The sequence below is a fragment of the Netta rufina genome, assembly GCF_964035555.1.
Source record: "Netta rufina genome assembly, chromosome: 3".
Lineage (NCBI taxonomy): Eukaryota > Metazoa > Chordata > Aves > Anseriformes > Anatidae > Netta > Netta rufina.
The window spans coordinates 27,595,458-27,613,767 of record NC_140125.1 but is presented as its reverse complement, the minus strand read 5'-3'; the positions used below and the strand labels follow the sequence as shown (position 1 = coordinate 27,613,767).

At 35.2% G+C, this 18,310-nt stretch overlaps 1 protein-coding gene across 1 annotated transcript in view; it reads right to left on the bottom strand.

Moving 5' to 3' along the window:
* RYR2 (ryanodine receptor 2) overlaps positions 1–18,310 on the bottom strand; it is a gene marked incomplete at both ends in the record, with an annotated part of 408,872 nt that overhangs the window by 201,962 nt on the left and 188,600 nt on the right. Inside the window, 5 exons of the mRNA XM_084285045.1 lie at positions 245–428; positions 3,307–3,428; positions 5,354–5,518; positions 10,051–10,207; positions 11,569–11,643. Coding sequence (XP_084141171.1) covers positions 245–428; positions 3,307–3,428; positions 5,354–5,518; positions 10,051–10,207; positions 11,569–11,643 — 703 coding nt within the window. The remainder of the gene's footprint in view (positions 1–244; positions 429–3,306; positions 3,429–5,353; positions 5,519–10,050; positions 10,208–11,568; positions 11,644–18,310) is intronic.

The following is an 18,310-nucleotide window of genomic DNA, read 5'->3' as shown; positions in this document are numbered from 1 at the left end:
CATATGAGATATGAGCATATCTAACTTTTTTTTTTTTTTAACAACAAAAAAAAAAGGCCTTAAATGTATTTCCTTAAATATATAGGAAAATCAACAGATCTTAAGAGATTATAAACATAGCAAATATTTTGACTCCTATAGAACAAAAACCACTGGAAGCATACCCTCTATTAGACACACACACACCATGAAAGAATACTTGCAGATAAAATGGTGCAAATAAAAGAGTAAAACAGTTAACTACCTCTTCCTGGAAGAGGTTCTGGCGATTCTTCAGTGCTCGGAGCCTGTTTTGTTTGTCTTCATGCTCTAAATGTTCATCAGGAGGATGAAAATAGCCAATCAAGTCTTGAAGGCTCAGACTGACCGACTCAATAGGTAAATCTACTGCGGAAGACTTCACTTTCTTGCTGAGAGCATCAAGGCCCCTGGAGTAAGATGCAAAGTCTCTTGGGTACTGGGAAAGCATTTATTTTACCTTTTTAACTCTTTGTTAGATTAAAAGCAAACTTTGTTTAGATTTCAAAGCTCAAATTATTTTCTGATAACTACATAACTATTTAACAATCATTTATGTCTGCCCAATTCTTCCCTTAATGATCCACCCCTCACTTCCCACACAACCCTAGCAAACAACCACAGCATCATCACCATTCTCATTCAGTCATTCTCATGACTGGAAGTATCACAAATGTTTCCAGAAAACAAGTTTTCTCACTCTACCTGTGCATTTACCTATGCATTTAGCAATTTCAGAGGTAGAACAAAAGATGAAGGTAAAGACAAAATACAGTAAACCTCCCAAGCATGTCCCTAACCTGCCCTTAAGCCATCTTCAGTGCTGGAAGGTCCAGTTCTCCCAGACAGTCCATCCCAGCACTTCACTAGCCTTTTTGTTGCCTTGATAAAGAACAAAAGCTTGGCCTTGCCCATTGTCTCCTAGGAAGAGAAGGCAGGCTATTCTCCATGTTGCACCTACCCTTTGCAAAACTGAATCCCAGACAAACCCTGCAATCCAATTTCCCCTCACTGCTGTGCTCTCCAGACCGCTGTTGTGTTTTTTTTCTCCTCTATTTAAACCTCACATGTTTTTGAACTGTAGCCACTGCAGCTGAAACCTTACCAACACTGTGCAGTAAATGGAAGGCAAGAGCTTTCCACTGAGGTCCCTGGGGAAGGCAGTGGCTGAGCAGGGGGGCTGCCCCAATACAGCAGGAGGCCCACCAGAACCTTCCGGAAGAAGAAGGAGGGGCTGCACATGACACAAAAATGGGGTTACTGGGGACTTGCAGATCCACCAGTCATCCTCAGAGGAAAGGGAAAGAAAACACATTACTGAATATGTCAAATAAACTCCACAGTTGGCATGAGGTGGCACTGGTCAAGGAGCAGCCCTGAAAAAAAACAGCCAATCCTGGCAGCACACAGTGGGGAGAGCAAGAGGTGGGGGTTTTCTTGACACTCCAGATTTCAGTTTGGATGCATTCTCAATTTTGCTTTTGTACAAGGTTTCTCTTGCTAGTTTGTGCTCAAGTGAAACCTAGCTACAGAGCAACAATTCACCAGTGCTTCTTTATGACAACCTAAAGACTGCTGAGCTTCAGCTGGCATAAGAGACTGCCACACTTAGACGTACTCCCCCAGCCTCACTGGGTTATCATCCCCATTTCTTGTGTTGGAGGCACTAAAGGATCCTGGCAACCTGACCCACAACTGGGTTGGTTTTGGAGGGAGGTTGTTTCTTTTGATGTTTGCTTTTGTTGTTGTTTTGCTTTTTAAACGGGTATGTTGCCCCCATATTTTCATCTCAAATATTGAACTAGGGCTGAAAGACTTCTAGATTTAGGAAGCATTATAAATTTAGTAGGAGTGTTTACTGATTAATAATAAAAATCTGTTAGAGTAAGTAGAGTAATACAATATTTCAAAAGAGCTGCAGAAGTTATCTTAAATAACCTCTTTTTTTTTTTTTTTTTTAATGTGCATGTTGTCTGAAGTTGTCAGCAATTTTTCTACTGACTTGACATGAAAGAACTGGGCTATACATTTACTGAATAATTTCAACCCTTTCTAATTCAGCTTTTTCCTCTTCTAGTAACATTCTGCCAAAATAAATTTGTTAAACTCTACCTTGAATTCTCTATGTACTTTGTATAAATTTTTACTGTAATTTAGCAGTACCTTGATTTGTGAAACCTTATCATTAAATTGCCTTTCTCTGTCTTTATCTTTTATGGCATCCGTAGAAGCTCTTAAGAAAATGTGTTATTTACAAAGAAATCTAGTTCTTGTATTTCTAGTAGGTAGCTCTTCTAACATTTTTTTTTTTCTGTTATTTATGTATCTGGGTAAATGCTTTTCAACAAATTGACACGTCTGTATCTTCAAACGTGCACTGATGTGGGACATGGTTTCTTTAGGTCACCATGTCCCACACTGTCTTGTCTTTGAAAAACGAGTTCCTATGAAACGCTTATTATTAAATATATTCGTATCACATATTTTTTTCTTAATGCCAACAACACTGATGAGTGTTGCATTTTTTCAATTACTCAAGTCACAAAACATTTGAGAATTAGCATTTTATTGATATTACTTATAAGTTTGGAGTAGGAAAATAAATGCAGATTTCATAGATCTTGCAGTATTCTGAACAGGCTAAAACACAATAAAACAAAACATTCCACATTACCAAATATTAAAGAAACAAGTAGCATTAAGAGGAAATGAATAAGAAAAGTGTAAGAGGAGGGTAGAAACAAGGCATAACATCGTAGATGTAAGAAAACTGGCTTGAGACTTTGAACTTCAGCATATCTACCATGTATTGGTTTGCAGTTGCACAGTTATCTCATTCGTCCAGACAAAGTTACCAGGTTTTTTAAGATACAGTGCTTATTTTTTTTGTTGTTGTTGTTTTTTTTTTGTTGTTTTTGTTGTTGTTGTTGTTGTTTGTTTTATATATATATAGAACTATATTTCGAAAAGAAAGAGCTAAATGATTCACCGCGTGGCCTACAGGGAATTTTGGTGAGTATAATGTCCCCTTTGTGATTTGTTTCCATTTTCAGTATGTTTAAACATTTTAATCAAATTTAAACAATAAAGAAAAGAAATTGGACAATACTTCTTAAGATACTTCTTTTTCGGTAAAGAATTGTCATAAAGTTCAACTTGAGAAGTACTCATCTGTTTTGTTATGTTTTTCTGAAGATGTAACAGTGCTCTGTTGTATTACTAGTCACTCTGAATACACCAAAAGAGAAAAATAAGAAAAGGAATAAAAATAACATTTTAAAGGCGCACCTTATAAACCTGTTGAAAAGGAAGACTGTACTACGAATGACACGTGCTGTGCGGGATTCTTCATGCTGAGATCTGGACAATGTTAAACCATCATCCATGTGACCTTCATGGTGCATTATTGCCTGCAAAATAAAAATAAGAAGCCATCATGCAAAATTAAACTTGATTCACAAATAAGAAGTATGAAAATTCACACAGTAAGTCAGGGAAGGAAATGAAGAAGTCATATTAAAAATATGGGAGATTTAATTGAAAACAGATAATCTGTATTTTACTTCCTTATGTTCAAAGACACACTTGTACAGAGCCAGCAGATCCAGAGCCACAATAATCCCAAAGCCACAGCTTCTGTTAACAATATACTTTATAAATATGTGTGTGCATGTGTTTATATATATATATATATATTTGTACATATGCAAACATTTACATATACATAAATACATTCATATATATAAAAATCAAAAGACTAAAAGGGTTGGTTTGTGAGACTTTTTTGTTCACCTTAAAAACTCTTCTGTTACACAGAAGGAGATCCCTCAAGGACAGACAAGATATTAAAAAAAAAAAAAAAAAAAAAAAAAAAAAAGATGGCATTCTTTACTAGCCCAACAGTATTACTGTCATCAGTTCTGACTATGCCTCAAGTCAGAAACTAGAATTATTTTAAACAATAACTATATAAATTATTATTATAAATTATATATATATAAAACAATGTATCCTAAATGTATATTACTTTTATATAAAATATTTAAAGAATACATAAATGTAGGTGTGTGTAGGTAGATTATACACACAAATTATATATATGTGTGTGTGTATGTATATATATATATATATGTATATATATATATATATATATATATAAAGTTATAAGGCATAAACTTCTAAGTATACTAGATCTTACTCCACCTTTATGCTTCTGGCATGTAGAACAGTCATGGAAAATACTACATGGTGGATAAACACTACGTTATCTCTGGTAAGAATTGTAACATCTCCTTATTTTATTTTCATAAAAGAATGCAAAAACATTTTTTTCCTTGCTGAGAAATTTTCTTGCAAAGTTTACAGAATCACAGAATTTTCCAGGTTGGAAGAGACCTCAAGATCATCGAGTCCAACCTCTGACCTAACGCTAACAATCCCCACTAAACCATATCCGTAAGCTCTACATCTAAACATCTTTTAAAGACTTCCAGGGATGGTGACTCCACCACTTCCCTGGGCAGCCTGTTCCAGTGTCTAACAACCCTTTCAGTAAAGAAGTTCTTCCTAACATCTAACCTAAAACTCCCCTGGTGCAACTTTAGCCCATTCCCTGTCACCAGGCACGTGGGAGAACAGACCAACCCCCACCTCTCTACAGCCTCCTTTAAGGTATCTGTAGAGAGCAATAAGGTCGCCCCTGAGCCTCCTTTTCTCCAGGCTGAACAAACCCAGCTCCCTTAGCCGCTCCTCGTAGGACTTGTTCTCCAGGCCCCTCACCAGCTTTGTCGCCCTTCTGTTGAACATTTACAATAAACACTAGGACTAACGCAGCTTCTGGAAGATGAGAGAATCTTTATCCTGCTTTATTATCTTAAGATAATACTAGTCTGCTTGATCATGGTTGGTATTTGGGACTTGAAACCAACACTGAGCATTCTACCACAGAAGGTAATACACTCAGAACATGAAAAGAGAAGACTTTAAATTAAATGTCCCCTCTTTCCAAACTGCAGCACACTGAAGAAAGAAACGTTAACATATAATACAGGCTATTACTTGTATTTTAGTTTTCCATTAACTGTGTCCAGATTTATCAGTTTGTGGGTTAATATCTATAGGCAAGTAGATATGTAGATGTTCAGCTTTCAGTTTGGGAATTAAGTGTATCACATGAATTTGGCTTTCAGTATGCAACTGAAAAGCCTTTACACTGAAACAAATAAATGCTTAAAATATTTTAAAACTAGAAATTAGCTGTTTCCTGTAGTTCTCTTCACTTTCCCTCTCTGCCTTATCAGACTGTGATTGAATGAAATGCTGTTTACAGTCTTACCTTGCGCTGCACAGAACCCATTCTTACAGACTTTGCATCAGCGGACTGGTACGTGAGCCACAAGCCAGTGTCTACATGTTGTATGAAGCATATTGAATCTCCGTATTTAATTTCAGGTGCTCCCATTCCATCCACCTCTTTTCTTGTCCCTATGTCCAACTTTTCCTAAATGAGGCCAAAAAATATGAGAACAATTACTGACATTAGTATTTGCATCAAATATTGAATACTCGGCAGTTTTCAAGTATAGGATCTATAAGAGTATGTAAGAGTTTTCTTCAGTGAAACAATTAAAAATTAGTGGAAGTATAACATCTAGTTAAATATTTAGGGAAAAGATAGTGATACAGATCCCATTTGCATAAAAACATGGCTCATTATACTAGGAGAGTGTATTCATTTCACCTGCCTGGGAAAGAACTTTTATCTTAATTGACAGTCCATGTCATTACTGAGACATAAAGCTTACAAAACAGTAACAAATACATTGAATTCTCTAGCTGAATCAAGCACTAAACTCCAGCAGGTTTTTTTCCTCCTTTTCTCTTCTTTTCTTTTCTCTTTTTCCTTCACACTGGGAAAGATGAACACCTCCCTGCAATTTATCTCCACCTGTCAAAGAAAGACTGTCTTTAGCCTGCCACTGTATATTAGCCTATTACTGCCTAACAATAGGTTCAGTATTTCCCAAAAAAATAAAACCATTTCACACTGGTCTGTTGACATGCTGTAAAAGAAGAATGTCATGCCCATGCATCAATACAACTGATGTCCTATAGAGACGGCAGGTATTTCAGAAGTATCTAGCTCTTACAAGAACAAACTGCTTTCCCACACACATCAGTTTATAAGACAAACATTCTATGCATCCAGGTTCATGACAGATCTCTTTAATCTCTCCCAGAGCATATGGCAACTTGATATAAATCTTGTCTGCCTGGACTAGTTGTAAAAAACACAGTTAAGTATGGACAAAAATGCATTGCAAAGGATTTATAGCATCTTCTTAACATTAAGAAGGGCGTTAACATAGCTATTTCCAAAACTTCTCAAGGGGTTTTGACCTTCACTGCAGGCTGGGTCTACCACCCATTCCTGAGGCTGTAACACCAGCTCCAGTTTAATCAAGAATCTTCTCCACTGAGTGTAACCAAAAACCTTGGTTAGTTCTGATTCACGTGATTGAGACATAAATGTAAAAACTACACACAATTCTTATGGGTGAAAGGGAATACATCATTATTATTGCAGTTGAAACTGAGACCACAGGAACAGTGCAGTTGCTGTTTCATTCACCCTTTCACATTTTCAACAGAGCAGAGACACTTACTGGTGCAGTAACTGCAGTATTCTGCTTCTTTAATTGCTCACCCATACCCAGACAAGAAGCTGCTTAATTTTAATTTTTAAAAAGAGTATTTACACCATACACATGTACCATGAAAAGCTGGGGATACAGTTGCACCATAAAATATGGCAGAGACTGGGCTTTTGAAATAAAAACATAAACTCTAATTTATCAAAGGAATTAAAAAAATATATATTAAATAAAGCAAAATAGTTTTCATAATAAATAGTTTTCATGCTACAATTAGGAATGCATTTTGAAGAACTTAAAAGAAAAATAAGATAAATTAATATTCAGTTGGAACTGTTATTATAATTTTTCATAACTAAGCTCCCAGAGATATGTTCATCAATCCAGATTGTTAAACTGTTTTAGGATACATATGTTAATTTCACTATCTTGTAAACATCTCACCTCTGTAAATGCTTAAAGTCTTATTAAAATCCTGTTCATTGATAGATGGTAATAACTGATTTATTAGTAAATCTGATGCCAATTAGCAAGTTACTATGTGCTTCTATTTAATTACCAATTCATTATTTTGTTCACATTTTCTCCAAATATTGTATTAAATTGTTTCAAGAGCAAGCACAAATAACCTTAACACGTAGCAAATAAAAGCAGCTGGAAACTGAAAAGCTACTTACAGTAGAACATTACACACAAATAATGATGTAGGAAAAAAAATATAAATTAGGTCCTGCTATCACAGGAGGGACAGCCTGATTTCAGGTCCAGTGTTTTGAATCATCTTCATAACCAGAAGGTAACGTGAGCCTGTGTGAAAGTGTTGTGTTTCTACACCTTAAGGTTATTATTTTTTCTAATGTCTTCTCACAACCAACTTCTTAAGATGTGATGATGTGAATTCACAAATTATCTCATAAAACACTGTGAACATTATTAGGAATTCTTAATTTTTAAATAATATTCTGTACTTCGTTATATCTACTAAGTATAACAGAAATTGAAGGGGTTTGATATTGCAAAGTTCATTCCACATTAAATTTATTCATGTTAAAATTATTTAGAAAAGAAATTGCAGTGCCAAACAAAATCTCTATCGTTGCTTATATACATGTAAGTAGACTGACAACTCTGCATGTAAGGTTTAGAGCCATGAATGAGCCCCTTCAGTCACATTCAGTTGAGCTCTTTCCTGCAAGATAAAGAGTACAGCCAGGAAAGGATATGGTAAAAGGGAGATTGAATGTAGGTGAGAAAATGGAAAGCTAGTGGATCGTGTAGGGACAGCAGGCATCAGAGGAATCTTTTGGGAGCCTCAAGTCATTCAGCTATTGTGGGGAGTGAACAGAAACCAGAAGTGCTTATATATGGGAAGATTTGAGTGGAGTGCTGGATTCATGCCAATAAACAGCAGATATTTGAGAAAGTACGTATTATGAATCCACCTAGTTATCTACTTTTAAAAAGTTCATCATTGAAAATCAGGATCTAAAAAAAAAAGAAAAAAAAAGACTAAAATAACAATGTTATAATTCAATAATTGTATATTGGTATGGACATCACATGGTGCATGTTTCCAGCCCACTACACTCTTACATTAACCTGTCATTACAAAAGCACCTGCAATGTCCTTCCATAGGATATTTCTAAATAAAAGCTTCTGTTTTGTTTGCGGTCTAGTCCCATTCTCAGACCATCAACTTTTTATACACAAATAAAGATCAAAACCCTTCTTTCGTTACACTGAAACATAAACAGAAGCAATTATTAGCAACAGTCTGCAAACTGCCTTAGTGATGCAAAGCAGTAAGAATACACTGGAAATGAACAGATTTATTGAACAATGTTCCAGATTTTCTCCAGAAGGACATGCTTGTTATAAACATAGTTTTTATTTCATGCATACAAGAATAAAGGCCAATTCCCCCATATTTTTGTAGGCTAAATGGGCAAAATCATTTTTACATGATTTTATCTTAATGTCAAACAAAATTATTCTATTAAGTCTAGCCTTAAATGTGTTATTTTGCTCAAATATTTCTCTACATGTATAATTCCTTTCAATTTCCAGAAAAGGATTCAAGTGATTAAGGCTTGTCCTTTCAATTTTATCTTTTGTCATCTGACCCAACCTATACCTTCTGTGGCACACTTTCAGGACTGACTGACATTCTAGCAGATCTCACTGACTGGAAAGAGCAAATTCATGACCACTTTTTAAGCTGACATTAATGTATTTCCTATGAAATTTTTTACAAAGAAACAGGTGATGACATAAAAATACAAGCCATAGATTTTTTAAAAATATTATTTATCTCATTCAGCTGAAAAGATGGTGGAGAGGAAAAGTGGATTGTATATATAAATATTTTTCAATTAGGTAAAGTGCCTTATTTCAGTGCAAAGGTGATATTAAATTATTATTATTATTTTTTTTAATCAAAGAAAACTATCAGTATTTAGCAAATGCAAAAGAAATAAATCTACAGAACGTAATCACTGCAAACTTGAATCTGCAAAACAATTATATGTTTGGGGCAATAAATTGGAGAAATCTGTGGATATCGCATGCTCTGTAAAGACAGACAGAAGTAAAAAAAAAAAAAAAAAAAAAAAAAAACCTCCAAATTTCAATTGCCTGAATGCTTAATTTAATTATCATATAATGATAATTATTAGAGGGCATTATTATCCCTCTAATTATGCCCCCTTAATGAGGGCATAAAACACCATTCGCTGAAAAAAAGGAAAATGAAAAAAGAGAAAAAAACTTAGCTCTTCAAAATATTCTTGTCTTCTGAGTGCTCTTTGTCTTGTGATATCTTTACGCTTTCACATTTCTTTATTTTGCTGAATTTAAAGAATTTTAACTTGTAAGAAGTTTCTGATATACTTATTTTTTAACTTCTACATCAGAATGTTGTGTTTTGGGTAGGAAAGAAAAAAAAAGAGAGAGAGAGAGATGTGTATGTGTGTGTTCACATATGTTACTTTGAGTACCTGGGAAAAGTATTCTGCTCTGGATATGGCATTACTGAAAACTTGAGCTTTCTGGTTCTCTCACACTTAATTTTTAAATGCAGCACTGGCAAACTACTGTGTTTAGTAAGTTTAGTAAGTCTCTTGCAAATAATACAGTTAAAAATAAGAGTAAATGTTGACAATTTACATTTCTTCTGAATCTTCAGATTTAGAGGGGATACATTGTCAGTATTTTCTCTGCAAACGTGAAAGCTCCTTTTCAATTGGCAATTGAAATGATCATCTTCTAGTTATTCTTCTATCTTTCTTCTAGTTGTTAATTATACTCGGTTCTTTTTTTAATCAGTGAAAAGAGATTGGAATTATTACCAGTTATGATTATGCTTCACTGATTCCATACCTTGGAAGAACGAAAACAGAACGCCGTGGATTTTACATCTGCTTTCTCTTTATCTGTAAGAAGAAGACTCTTGTCATCCAGGAGACTTAAATATTTTCCTGTTGTTATATGCCTTAATCTGAATGGCTGTCCCCATCTTATGTGGCTGCCACTCCACCTAAGAAAGTTCAGAGGAAATGTTTTGGTTTTTTAAAACAAGATACAGAATTTAACTCTTGAGGAGGATATTCTAAAGCACATTATATTACTAAAAAGTCAGTAAAAGTGTAAAATTACACATATTATCAAGTCATGAACCTCAACTACTGTATTGTGTCTGGAAAAAAAACATCAGTTCTCCATCTTTCATATCATGGGCCATTCTGAGGAGCTACCTTTTCTCTAGTCTGATTCAATTTGGACCTGTGGACCCTAAAAAAAATAAAATAATAAATGTACTGCAATTGAGCCATGTTCCTAGTTCATGTCTGTACAACAGGAAAAAGAACAATTTGTGTGCGCTTAGATGAAAAGCCTTCTGAGCAGCAAGTAGGTGGTCAAACCATTTCTGACTAATTATATTTCTTTTCTGCAACATGAGAATACACATTCCTGTCACTTTACAGGAAAGCAAGCCATGCTACATGATAGTATCTAGTGTTCCATGGTAAGCCATCCAGGAGGCAAGCATGAACAGAATCAATATTATATTTGCCTGTCATTTCAGGAAGGACTCGTCCTGATGGAAGGTTTCCTGTAGGGATATATGAATAGTCATGTGCCTGCAGTTTGTCAGTGAATGTATACAGCCATTTGAATACCGTACAAGAAAATACGTAGGTGATGGAGTGAGTGTTATTCTTGGGACTTGTTTTATATTATTTTTTTCTGGGAAGAAAGTTATGTTCTGGAAAGAAAGATTACTACTATCATTGCTTAGTCATTATGCCTGTTCCTCTCACAATTTCTCTCAGTCACGTGTGTTAAAATATTTATACACTTCAAAGGTTTTTATACAGTGCCTGTCAAACTGAAACACATGACAGTCTTAATAGAAACCTGCAATTTCTCAAATTCCCACATTCTTCTGGCACCACAGTTTACTAGAGAAGTTTTTGTTGTTGTTGTTGGTTGGTTGGTTGGTTGGCAGGTTGTTTTTTAAATTTTTAAACTTTTGCCTTGCAAGACATTCAAATGGCTTAAACAAGTTTGAGGTGGCACGTATATATTATATAATTAGAAAGGTTTTTCTTTAGAATGTCATATACATGTATAAAACCAGAAAATCATGAGATCACCAATAGCTATGGCAACTTAAAATTTAAAAAAAAACAGCATATGTACTGGAAAAGCTGCAATATAAACACATGCTTTCTATGGTAAGTTATTTTTTTGTTAAAATGATATACCACTTTTTGAGGAAGATTTAGTATTATCAATCCAGGTATACAGCTATCAATAGGATTTTGTAGAAACCCTGTTACCGTACTAAAAGCACCCTGTTGAACTGACTTCTTTTCTGAGGGAGGTTTTACTTACGCAACTCTTAGAGTCTCTAATCGCCAAAGAGAACGTGCATGAATTGAGACAGCACCACCTTCGTAATGGACAGTTCTGAAAACCAAGCAAAGACACATACTGAATGTTCAGCTTTGTTGTAAAAAAATCATTGTATTTGCTTTACAATTGAACTACATCTCTCATTTTAAGGCATCCAAGATAATTACTGCAATTGTCACATTCTCAAGTTTATCATATTCAAAATTAGCTCTTATCAATTAAGCCTTCAGACCTAGTTATTCAATTTTTATTTGAGTTGTCTTTGGCATCCATTACTGTGATACCTTTAAAAATGAGATTTATATGGTGTTCTCTTAGACATCTTTCTTACAGTAATTTTTTTTAAGGATGGAGATTGCAGGAAAAGACAAACAAACAAACAAAGATAATTACAATATTTATAGCTTCTAACAGAAAAAAAAAAATCAAAAGATAAGGATTTGTGATCACTGTATACTGTTTACAAGAAAGGTAGCAATTTCTAAGAACTTACACTGTGAAAATAACTATAAAATTTATTGCATTGAATTATGAAGAATCACCTGTTTGGTGTTGTATTTGATTTGATATCATAGCACCCAAGGTTTCACAAGCACAGTCTTCACACATCTCACAAGTTAACAGCTTCCTATTTCCAGATTTGATATATAACTACCCATCTAGTTCTTTGCATATATCCAGAAATGAGTGTTTTTTAAAAAACAGTGAACCTAAATTTTTTTTTTTTCCATTATTCTAAACATAGATATACAATACATAGTAGATCCGTTCAGATCCACAAAATAGATCACCAAAAGCACTGCATTAGGTAAATTGGCTTCTCTTTAGACCAAGCACTGAGGAGTCTTGTGGGTATTAAGTGCTGGCACTCCAAACTTAGACAGCCCTTCTTTGTACTGCTTCCTGCAGTACAAAGTACTTTTTGCAGTACCTTTATTGCTGCCCTAAACCACTGCCAGAATTTTAAAACCTAGGCCCTTACTTTGGGAAAATGAAAAAAGGATTCACGTATGCAAAGGAATGCTGTCACTATCAGATCAAGCATGCAAGGAAACACTCGCAAGTGTATGGCCCAGTTTTACAAATCCTGGAATAATTTAAGGATCAAGTAAACATTGTGATCTTCAACCAAGATGTGACACTGCCAAAAACAGACAGAGGCTTAACTTTAGAGAATATCAATGCTGAGATTTGGGGCATTTCCCATTGTTGGTTAGAAAGATTTTTCTTTTTAATAGTCAGGCACCTACTTAGGAACACAATAGGATTTAGCTTCCAAAGCCCTCCTGTAGATGTAATCCAGAGGCACTGATTGCTTAGTACAGAGGAAAAAAAAAAAAAAAAAAAAAACAACAAACACTGAAAGACATCGTTCAAAACCAAAATAGTAAGTTATACTCCTCTGTATAGTCAAAATACTAAATAAATATTCCTCACTACAGAATCATTCACACTCAATATTCATGAGTCATGCATAAATATAACCATTAGCATGTTCCGTGTGTGAAGAAAGAGTTCTAGGTGCATATATAAATATGTTCAAAGTCTTTCCCTGGATTTCATGGACAGTATTTTCTCCACTTATCTTAGTCATTTGCTGGAGTGGTTATCTGCTAATAGCAGCTGACAAGTATTAGCAAGCCTCTCATATTTCTCTCACAGAAGGGAACAAAACTCAAAGTCAATCTTATCTTTTGTTGAAATTGACCTTCACTAATACAGTAAAATGCAAATGATAATCTTGTATTCATCTGCTTCGTTATTCAGACACTCTCTTCTCTGCTGGCATTTGTTTAATTTTTTGCTCTACAACTAACAGACTGGGTTGGGTTTGTAAAATCAAAATAACTAGATCAGATATCATCCATTTTTTTATGATTACATTCTGGCTTACGTCTATATGCACCTCACTGACAAAAAAGCATTCAGAATTCTTGCACTCACGTAATACAGGATTTTACAATTCTATTCAGCAGTTTTCCAGTCATTAAATATACAAGAAATCAGGTATTATACTATCAAATTAATTTTAAAGCAAAGGCTTAAATTAATCAGAGTATTTCACTTTTGAGTTGATACCTTGTTACTTTTCAGGGATTAGTTTTTCTCACATTGGAAACAGAAGCTGTCACCAATTTCTACAAGTACTTTTTTGAAGTGAGCTTTGGATTATACATAGCAGTGGGATCACTATAATTTAAAACGTCTAAAAAACCTCCCATTATGAACTTAAAAGAATGGTTTCTCATGGATGAAGTAGTTTCCTTTTATGTGACTGTCCATTCATTATTTTATCTGTTCTTTCAAAGGGTAGATATCTGTCTTGGAATGGTAATGTAAAACAACAACAGCAAAAAAAGGGGTAGGGGGAGACACATAAGGGAAGAAATCCTAAATACAAACTTTTAATTTGTTTACCAAAGAGAAGGAAAATAAATAAATAAAGAAAGAAAGAAATAACACAAGCAACCAAAAAAAAAAAAACCACCACAGATCCTGGGATTGTCTCTTATATCCATATGAATAAAGGGATACAGTAGCAACATGGTGTGCTACAGCAATCTAGAGAGGTATTAAAAAAGCTGTAGGGCTATGGATCAAGGATCCCTACAAGGAAGTAAAAGCAAAAGCCCAAAGACTGGGGTCAAGGATGGAGCTCCAAGACTTTTTATAGGCAAGACAGAAAATACATGCTTAAAAAACAAAACAAAACAAAACAAAAAAGCACTCCATCACAAAGCACTAGAATCTAAAAATCTGGCCTTTAGCTCTTTAGCTAGATATTATTTTCTTTATGGAAAATGTGGAAGTTAGGTTTGCGTGAAAGATCTCATCTTTTAGTCACCTGGTCATGTTGCCCGACAGCACCTGAGTAAACTCGTAACCTAGAAACCTTCATCCCTTTTTATTTTGTCTGAGAAATCTAAGGTTCACTTTTTACTCCTTTCATTGAAATGAATGTAGTAAACTGCTCTGAGAGTGTTCAAATCAACTTCCTTAGCAATTGATCTGTATAAAAACATTATTTGATAGGATGCACCTAGTTTATTTTTATATACTCTATGCAACATCTCTGGGCTAAAAAGGAAGTATGGTTTATAACATTTTAATCCTTTCTGAAACTGGCACTATTAAGCCATAGATATTGATATTACTAGTCAAATGATACATTGCTTTTAATGACATGTGAATAACCAAAAAAAATAAATAAATAATTCTCTTTGACAATCAGAGTAATCAGAGATTTACAATGATATGTTGGAGAAAATAATATGTCAGGTTGCAAAGTGCACAGAAGATGCATGCACATATCTTGCCAAACAGTAGAGAAGGCCTGTGAATTACAAAAGCTTAGTATGAAATTATAAATAATGTAAATGCATGAGGAATGGAAAAATAAAAGCAGAAAAACAGAGGACAACAAGAGCTACAATGAGTCAGTCTTCCCCTTAAAAGCTCAAGATAATTTGTACCTTCTTAGCCACACCCATAACACTAATACTTAATGTTTTCTTCCTCTTCTTTCCAAAATACTTTATTTCCTCAATCTATGTTTATGGACTAAGGATAATAAATTTCTTCCTGGCTATGATGTTAATCCATTTAATCCCCCTTAACGTCAAGAGTCAAAGGAGCAGGAACTCGCCAATGCTTCATAGGGCCACAATCAGAGCTGCAATTACTGCACCATGGACAGCGCACACTGGGCAGAACTAGCACTCCTTGAGATACCAACTCAATTGGGGAAGAATTTTTCATTCAATTGAGATTACAAATACACAAGCAAAGTCTCAAAATAGTAATTTGCAAAGGGTACCACAAGAAAAAAGCGCCACCATTTCTGCAGGAAAAAAAAAGGCCAATGAAAGCAAAGACTGTTTCAAGGGATTTCAGACTGCTGGATAATTATACACAATCTTCCCCACCCCCAGAAAAAGAAGCATTAAAAACGGTTAAGAAATTTCTCATATTCAAAACGGGAGGAGAAGAGTGGAAAAGACTACATAGTAGTTTGGTTTCAAGAAACAAAAAATGCACAACAAGGAAACGCTTGGGGTCTGCCTCAGTCTCCAGATGCAATTCACACACCACTTTTATGTGTGTTTTAAATGATGGGAGCCAGGCCACAAATCATGAGGAAAGAAAAGAAGTCAAGATAAATACATGCTCCCAGCTACTGTGCTGTCACAGAAGTATCCCCTGGCTTTGAAGATAAACAGTATCAAAGCAACAGGCAAGAACAGCAAGCTGATTATACCATGTTTTCACTTGCATATCTACAACTATATCGATTTTTAATCTACCTAGAAATGTTTCTGAAATCTCAATCGAAGAGCTACAGAAACAACACTGCAAAGTTTAGGTCTAGCTTGCTAAAGAAGACTAATGCATTTTAAATAATAAAAACACAATTTAAAGATTCTACACACAAGGCTTTAAGCACTGTCCTTAAACAAGCAACATACTTATTTAGAATTAGAACATACAGCAAACAGTATTTAATTCAGTGAAATTGTACATATATATATATGTACAATATTTAACCTTATGCTTGTTCTCTTTTTGTACCTCATCAGGGTCAGAATTAATGAAAACTGCCAGGGTCATGCCCAGACTCCCTGTAGTGTTTTAAAAACAATACCACTATTTCTTTTCTAGTGTAATATCAAGTAAACAAAATATCATCACATCAATATATCTACTTGCACTGCTTCCAACCAGAATGTTTTCTAATTATGAAGCTAACTAAGCCTAGCAAGTTCAGGCAAATCTACTTAAAACTGCTTCCCAAAGGAAAAAATACATTTCTGGGCAGAGAGAAGATCCTCCAGCATAGTGGTGAACATGCCACTATAATTACTAAAACCTATATTAAGATTTCTGATCCTACCTACTTCTTTTTGAGGGGCAAACAAGTTCAGGCAGTCAAAAAAAATTTCTTTTACTATTTTTCTTGAATTGTTACTTGCAAGAAACTATTTAAATCAGTCCTCTGAATCTTCCACTCCACAAATGCTTGAAGTTTTAAAATATTTATAGTTCACAGATGTAATCTTTGAATAATAGGTTACTGGCATTACATCAAAAGCCAAATATCACTGCATAAAATGTAGTGTTATCAGAGACAACTGAAGATTTTTCAGAAATTTTGACAAAATTCAGTAGGAGAGTAACATCAGAATGCTTCTTTCAGGTACCAGCTTCACTGATGCATGCTGAAGTGCACCAAAACACTTGGCAATTAGCCCAGGCACTTTGCCTCATCATATGCTGCTATCTGCTGTTGTCATTGCAGAAGGCACACACTACAGACAACACTCTACAGCTGCCTGCATGAGGAAAAAGGCAAGAAAGAGCCACTGCCACAGCAGCAACTCCATAAAAGCTCCCCCTCCTTCCAGAACTGAGGTAGCAAAGTGAGAGGACAGCATAGGACTGGGGTGGACTGTGCATTCAAGAAACAATGCAACAACTATCCAGTACAGGCCAAAGGAGACTTCTGGATGTCACTTATCTGAGGGAGGGAATAAAATCATCCTTCATCCTTCTAAGTCCATCCAAGCATTAGAATTGGATGCCCAGGGAAATGGTGGAGTCCCCATCCCTGGATGTATTCAGGAAACATGCTGACATAGCACTAAGGGGTATGGTATGGGACTCAGTAGGCCATGTTGATGGTTGGACTTGCTGATCTTGGTGGTCTTTTCCTAACCTAGATGATTCTATGATTCTAACAAGCCTATTATCTTGGGCAAATACTTTCTTTGCCTATGTCAGAAGTTGGCCATGAACGTTACTCTTTTTTCCACTGCTAATTGTGTAGCTATATCTTACCATTCAATTACCAGGTCCCTCTTCCAAAAACACAGTGATTTCACCCTACCTTCCAGTGATCATGGTAGCACAATGTAAGAACTACCTGGGGGGACACACCAGCTCATCAATTAAGTGAGGAAACAAAGTACACCTTCAAAACAAATTGTGAGACATGAGAGATAACTTTATATGTTTCTTATAGGATTATATCTTCCACTGTACTAGGCCTCTTCCTGTGCAGATTTGGATGACCTTGCCTTGGAGGAAGATTTGTTATGCCCTGTAATCATTAATACACTATTTGCATTGTCACTGTATTGCAGGTCCCAGCTGTGCTAGATGCTGTTCCATAAGAGTATAAACAGCTTGAGAATATGTGTTTCATTTTGGACTTCTGGTAATCTCTGGAACACTTTTATACTCAAATTTATGTAACTGTATCAATGCTCTAAGAATAGAGGAAAACAGCAGTTAATTTTAGAAACTGCCTAGGAGGATCCTTCACATCAAAACAATTCATTCATTCCAGGATTAGATACCAGGTTACATGATAGAATAAAACTGCTATTTTAGGGCTGTCTGATCTCTTACTTATTTGAAAAGGCATGAGAGGAGGCCTTTGCAGCAAAATAAAAATGAGATATGGGAATTAGTGAGTCAACAGACGTGGCACTTCTTAGTGTTCCTTCACACTGGCATTCTGCAGAGCTGAGCTGCTCTTTGGGTATACATGTACACTGAAACAAAACAAGCCAAGCACTGACACAGAAATCTATCACCAGACTATTTTGAAAGGCAATGAAAGGCTAACATGGAATTATTGCACTCCAAATATACCATACTTTAGCATGCCTTCTGTGCAAAAGTTGTGAACTTAAAATGAAAGATAAATAATTTATCTTAA